The sequence below is a fragment of the Cygnus atratus genome, chromosome 4 (assembly GCF_013377495.2).
Source record: "Cygnus atratus isolate AKBS03 ecotype Queensland, Australia chromosome 4, CAtr_DNAZoo_HiC_assembly, whole genome shotgun sequence".
Taxonomy (NCBI): domain Eukaryota; kingdom Metazoa; phylum Chordata; class Aves; order Anseriformes; family Anatidae; genus Cygnus; species Cygnus atratus.
In genome coordinates this window covers 39,862,928-39,869,482 of record NC_066365.1, presented here as the reverse complement: position 1 = coordinate 39,869,482, position 6,555 = coordinate 39,862,928, and the positions used below count along the sequence as shown (strand labels likewise).

At 53.9% G+C, this 6,555-nt stretch overlaps 1 protein-coding gene across 2 annotated transcripts in view; it reads left to right on the top strand.

The window, feature by feature from the left end:
- Positions 1-353: 353 nt before the first annotated feature.
- Positions 354-6,555, top strand: part of PCDH10 (protocadherin 10) — a 33,256-nt gene continuing 27,054 nt past the window's right edge. For both annotated transcript variants that reach the window (XM_035550601.1, XM_035550610.2), the window contains exons 1-3: positions 354-2,957; positions 4,190-4,248; positions 4,823-4,929. In XM_035550601.1, coding sequence (XP_035406494.1) covers positions 354-2,957; positions 4,190-4,248; positions 4,823-4,929 — 2,770 coding nt within the window. The remainder of the gene's footprint in view (positions 2,958-4,189; positions 4,249-4,822; positions 4,930-6,555) is intronic.

Below are 6,555 nucleotides of genomic sequence, written 5' to 3'. Positions count from 1 at the left end.
GCCTGCCTTCTTCATTTGGTCAGCGTGTGAAACAATAATACTCGTAACAAATAGGAGGGAGATGGGGGAGAAAAAGATCTTAACATGAATCAGAAGAAATAATACCTAGCGTATCCCCCCCTAAACCAAACCCCCCTTTCCTTTCTCCCTCCCCCGATCCCTCTCTCTCTCTCCCCGCACGCTCGGAGGCGCGGACACGCACAGACACACTCACACACACACACACACACACATAGACACACAGGCAAAGGCGCACACACTGCGCTGTGTGCTTTCGGAGGAGGAGGTGGTGGTTTTCGGAAGAGGAGGAAGAGGTGGTGTCGGGGAGGGGGGCTCTCTTTCCCCGCTTGGAGATGGTCGTGCTATTCCTCCTCGCCTTGCTCTGGATGGTGGAGGGGGCCCTTTGCCAGCTCCATTACACGGTGCAGGAGGAGCAGGAGCATGGCACGTTCGTGGGGAATATCGCCGAGGACCTGGGCTTGGACATTACAAAACTTTCGGCTCGCCGCTTCCAGACGGCGCCCAACTCCCGCAGCCCTTACCTGGAGCTCAACCTGGAGACCGGGGTGCTCTACGTGAACGAGAAGATCGACCGGGAGCAGATCTGCAAGCAGAGCCCCTCCTGCCTGCTGCACCTGGAGGTCTTCCTGGAGAACCCCCTGGAGCTGTTCCGGGTGGAGATTGAGGTGCTGGACATCAACGACAACCCGCCCTCCTTCCCGGAGCCCGACCTCACGGTGGAGATCTCGGAGAGCGCCACGCCGGGCACCCGCTTCCCTCTGGAGAGCGCCTTCGACCCCGACGTGGGCACCAACTCGCTGCGCACCTACGAGATCACCCCCAACAGCTACTTCTCCCTCGACGTGCAGACGCAGGGCGACGGCAATCGCTTCGCCGAGCTGGTGCTGGACCAGCCGCTGGACCGCGAGCAGCAAGCCGTGCACCGCTACGTGCTGACGGCGGTGGACGGCGGGCAGCCCCAGCAGCGCACCGGCACCGCCCTGCTCACCGTGCGGGTGCTGGACTCCAACGACAACGTCCCCGCCTTCGAGCAGCCCGTCTACACCGTGTCGCTGCCCGAGAACTCGCCGCCCGGCACCCTGGTGCTGCAGCTCAACGCCAGCGACCCCGACGAGGGGCAGAACGGCGAGGTCATCTACTCCTTCAGCAGCCACATCTCGGCCCGCGCCCGGGAGCTCTTCGGCATCGCGCCGCGCACCGGGCGGCTGGAGGTGAGCGGCGAGCTGGACTACGAGGAGAGCAGCGTGTACCAGGTGTACGTGCAAGCCAAGGACCTGGGGCCCAACGCCGTGCCGGCGCACTGCAAGGTGCTGGTGCGGGTGCTGGACGCCAACGACAACGCGCCCGAGATCAGCTTCTCCACCGTCAAGGAGGCGGTGAGCGAGGCGGCGGCGCCGGGCACCGTGGTGGCCCTCTTCAGCGTGTCGGACCGCGACTCGGAGGAGAACGGGCAGGTGCAGTGCGAGCTGCTGCAGGGCGACGCGCCCTTCCGCCTCAAGAGCTCCTTCAAGAACTACTACACCATCGTCACCGAGGGGCCGCTCGACCGCGAGCAGCCGGGCGGCGACGCCTACACGCTGACGGTGGTGGCTCGGGACGGCGGCCGGCCGCCGCTCAGCACCAGCAAGTCCATCCAGGTGCGGGTGAGCGACGTGAACGACAACGCGCCGCGCTTCTCGCAGCCCGTCTACCAGGTCTTCGTCAGCGAGAACAACGTGCCCGGCGCCTACATCTACGCCGTCAGCGCCACCGACCGCGACCAGGGCGCCAACGCGCGGCTCGCCTACTCCATCCTGGAGAGCCAGATCCAGGGCATGTCCGTCTTCACCTACGTCTCCATCAACGCCGAGAACGGCTTCCTCTACGCGCTGCGCTCCTTCGACTACGAGCAGCTCAAGGAGTTCAGCTTCCAGGTGGAGGCCCGCGACGCCGGCGAGGAGCCGCGCCCGCTGGCCGCCAACGCCACCGTCAACATCGTGGTGGTGGACCAGAACGACAACGCGCCCGCCATCGTCAGCCCCGTGCCGGGCCGCAACGGCACCCCGGCGAGGGAGCTGCTGCCCCGCGGCGCCGAGCCGGGCTACCTGGTGAGCCGGGTGGCCGCCGTGGACGCCGACGACGGCGACAACGCGCGCCTCACCTACAGCATCGCGCGGGGCAACGAGGCCAGCCTCTTCCGCATGGACTGGCGCAGCGGCGAGCTCCGCACGGCGCGCAGGGTGCCGGCCAAGCGCGATCCGCAGCGCCCCTACGAGCTGCTCGTCGAGGTGCGCGACCACGGGCAGCCGCCGCTCTCCTCCACCGCCGCCATCCAGGTGGTGCTGGTGGACGGCGCGGCCGAGCGGCCCGGCGGCGCCGGCGGCGGCGGCGGGCAGGGAGCCGGGGCGGGCGCGGGGGGCGGCGGGGCAGGCGGCGAGCACCGTCCCAGCCGCTCCGGGGGGGACGCGTCGCTCGACCTCACCCTCATTCTCATCATCGCGCTGGGCTCCGTCTCCTTCGTCTTCCTGCTGGCCATGATCGTGCTGGCCGTGCGCTGCCAGAAGGAGAAGAAGCTCAACATCTACACGTGCCTGGCCAGCGACTGCTGCCTGGGCTGCTGCTGCTGTTGCCCCTGCTGCAGCCGCCAGGCGCGGGCCCGCAAGAAGAAGCTCAGCAAGTCGGACATCATGCTGGTGCAGAGCTCCAACGTGCCCAGCAACCCGGCGCAGGTGCCGGCCGAGGAGGCGGGCAGCTTCGGCTCCCACCACCACAACCAGAACTACTGCTACCAGGTCTGCCTCACCCCCGAGTCCGCCAAGACCGACCTGATGTTCCTCAAGCCTTGCAGCCCCTCCCGCAGCACCGACGCCGAGCACAACCCCTGCGGGGCCATCGTCACCGGCTACGCCGACCAGCAGCCCGACATCATCTCCAACGGCAGCATCCTCTCCAGCGAGGTAAGGGGGGAGAAGGCCCGTCCCTGTACCGCTCCCCCCGCCGCAGTTCCCCCTCCCCGGGCCCCTCCTCTGCCCCCGCTTTTTTTGGGGGGGGATGTTTTTGCACCTCATCTGTCCGCCCCCTGCTCTCACGTTCAGGGGTCCTCTCCTGGCCTAGGGCTCGCTGGTGCTTTGCAGGGGGCCGTGCCTCTCTGATAACACGGGGAATAACCACAGGGAGAAATATGGGGACTGCACTTTTTGTCTTTCCAAACCCCTTCTGCCCAAGGGAACCCCCTCCTCTGGGACTGTTACAATCTCTGCAGTTAGCAGGAACTTTAAGTGATTTGTGAGCTAGTTTACTCCTTGACTTTTCTTCCCTCTGCCTGAACAGCCCTTTATAACCTAAAGCTGAGCTCGCAAAGAAAGGCAGCAAGAAGGAGCTTCTGTCAAATTACATGCAGAGATTTAAAGTTCCCTCTTGTTAAGCTTGTTCTCTGTATCCTGTTGCCTAGCATGTAGAGAATCTCCATCAAAGCGTATGCCATATCATAATGCTCCCCTGGTAATCATTTACTCAGCTAGCTCATACACACCCTTGGTACCCCTCTGCTTGTGTCCCAATGAAAACACACTCTCTTAACATGAATACTGGAACCTCAACGCTGTCCAGTCTGGCAGAGGTAGTTTGAATGATGTTTTCTAAGGTTGGATACGTTTTGAAGTAAAATGTCTGGTGTTGGCTTTTAATGTTGACTTTTCCTTGAAATGTGTGTAAAACTCTGTCTCTTCTTGCCTTTTTAAGTACCCGAGGGCATCTTGATTTATTTTCTCCCCTAGTGTGCAATAACTATACCATCTCCACCTATTTTTATATGCTGGAATTAAAAACAGACCAAAAACTATATTCCAATAAGTTTTGCTCAGAGCAAGCAGTACACAAGTCTAGAAATAGTTGTGCTGATTTTGTGGGAGTCCTTGTGATGCTTGACAGCATGCACTGTGAGAAAACGTCAGAATCTCGTCCCAAAGAACTTGGGGAAAAAATCCCTCGTGCTTTCCCTAACGTGTGAAGAAGAATCGAGGGCTGGTGGGTTTCTCTCCTTGCGTCCTAGAAGCAGATTGTGTAGGCCTACTTGCAGCTAAACATTACCATTTATAGTGAATATGGTGAGCTGATCTTGTATATTTTCTGATGCTGGCTACAGAAATATCAAGAGATCAAGTGTTTCCTAATATTTTTTTTTTCCTAGACGAAACATCAGCGTGCTGAGCTCAGTTATCTAGTTGATAGACCACGACGGGTAAACAGGTATGAGCTTAGTCGCCTTTTCATAATGCATGCTTTAGCAAGTGTGAATGGGATGCAGAGATGTGTTTACTGCAGATGTAAAATAGTAGCAAAGCAGTGGGGAAATGGATGTATGTAGACACATTAAATAAAATGCTGTCAACTAAATGAGTCTGAATTACGGCTTTTCTGAACTCTTTTCAAAATCATCTGAAAAGAGAACAAAATCTCATTTCGTGTATTAGCCTAAAACGTGCTTTAAATACTTATGAATCCTTCTGCAGGGTGTACCAGATAACACTGGCTTCTCTGAGTGACAATTTAGCTATCCAGCTTATGTAAATGATACCAAATTAATTATACCGATTACACGAAAAACATGCAGAGTGCTAATGCCTGCTGTCCGTTTCAGCTAGACTAGCAATGTCTGAAAGCACAAGTTTTGTTTGTGGTGGACAGAGTGCCTCTGCAGAAGCAGTGCAGCAAGGCAGGAGTGGGTGAATGCAGCACCGTGTTTGGCCATGTGATGGCAGAAGAATGTTTTATGACTTCCTCTTTCATGTTTATTCTAATGTAAGGATGTTTCTGTGTCTAGTTCTGCATTCCAGGAAGCAGACATAGTAAGCTCTAAGGACAGTGGTCATGGAGACAGTGAGCAAGGAGACAGTGATCATGATGCCACTAATCGAGGTCAATCCTCTGGTAAGTCTGATAAGACAGTGGAAATAGTCGATCTTTAAGTAGGGAGACTAGAAAGAGCAGTTACCTGTAGGAATATAATACAAGACCAGCATAAAATAATGTAAGCATATTGCATGGAAGGCTGGGTTTAAGCCAGCTTGCCACTATGGTAACCTACACAAGGAGACAATTTTGAATGCCATGCATTCAGGGGGCAAAACTTATTTTCTTCTTTTGGTTTGGGGGCAGGGGGAGGTTGGCATGTTACTCTGCATTAGTGGCTGTAGCAAAACTTCCTCCACATTAAAGCAAAGTTATTGGTATGTTTTCTAGTGCATTTTTTTCCCAACAATAGATTTGCAGGATTTCAAAGCATTAGGCAACTTTGTTTAGTAGACACTTCAGCTGGCACAGCAGCGTGAAGTGCGGGGGGAGTTCCCAAGGCAAAGAATGAGCCCAGTGACTGAATGACAGCCAGACTGTGAGGATTTTTGCTGGGGATCAGTGGAGACGCATTGGGTGTTCTGAATGGGTAATACCTTAGCATTTTTAGAGGACTGTTTTTCAATTCAAATTAACAGACCATATAGTGTAAGTGACCTCCATGTTAATAAGGCTAAGGTATTTTTAAGCATATTTCTTTCAGCCCTAGCAAAGCAAATAAATGCTTTGAAAGGCTACGATATAGCCATGATTCGAATCACCTAGAAAACGTATACATTGCAGTGTTATTCCTAGGCGTATGGCTTGCTGTCTTTGCTCTCATACTGTCAGTTTTCCTTTGAAAGGGACATTGTTTAGAGTCTGTGCATTAGAATTCATTCTCACCCCCACACTGCATTTTAGCCAGAAATGCTTTTGCTTTCCTCCCTACCGCAGTTTCCAAAGGTCTGGTATGCCTTGAATCAATGAAGTGATTTCTTTCCCCTTGTTTCGTCTATGCCCTGTCATGTATTAGGATTTGCTACAAGTATGTCATACAAAAGACTGCATGAGTTTCTCCACTCTTCCATTTTTATTTTTGTATTTTTATTTATTTTACTTTTATATTTTATTTTATTTTTCTCAAACTCCACTTAAAAAGATTTCAGGGCAAGGGACTCTGCTGTCATAGTAGTGCAGCATCTCTTGTGTGCTGTTAATATCCTCTATGTTCCTGCTGCTATAGTCGCTGTCCCCTTAACGATGGGAAACCCAGGAACCAGGGGAAGAGGAGGCTGCTACAGGGCCCCTTTATATTGCTGCAAGTCATTAATATGCAGACTTAATGAGACTCGAGAAGAGCCAAGAGTCTCCGGAGCTCCCTGCTTCTTGCAGGGCTTCATGCTAAGTGAACAGAGTGTCTATTTTGTGTCTGGGAACCTGACAACAAACCAGGTCTTGCCAGAAGTTTACATCTGAACACAGAGCCTCTTTCATTTTTGGCCTATATATGGCGTATGATTTATTGTTGTCTTAAAAAGCCATGTATTTAGCCTCCCCCCACCCATTCTTTTGCACTGTTTCTGATGCAGCAATCAGTGCTACTGAGTTATAAAAAGCTCCCTCTCCTCCTTCCCTCCCCGCATTCCTTTTTTTTTTCTTTTACGGATTTTACTGCAGCAGTCATCTCAATGAACATTTCGATCAGTTTAGTCCCTCAACATA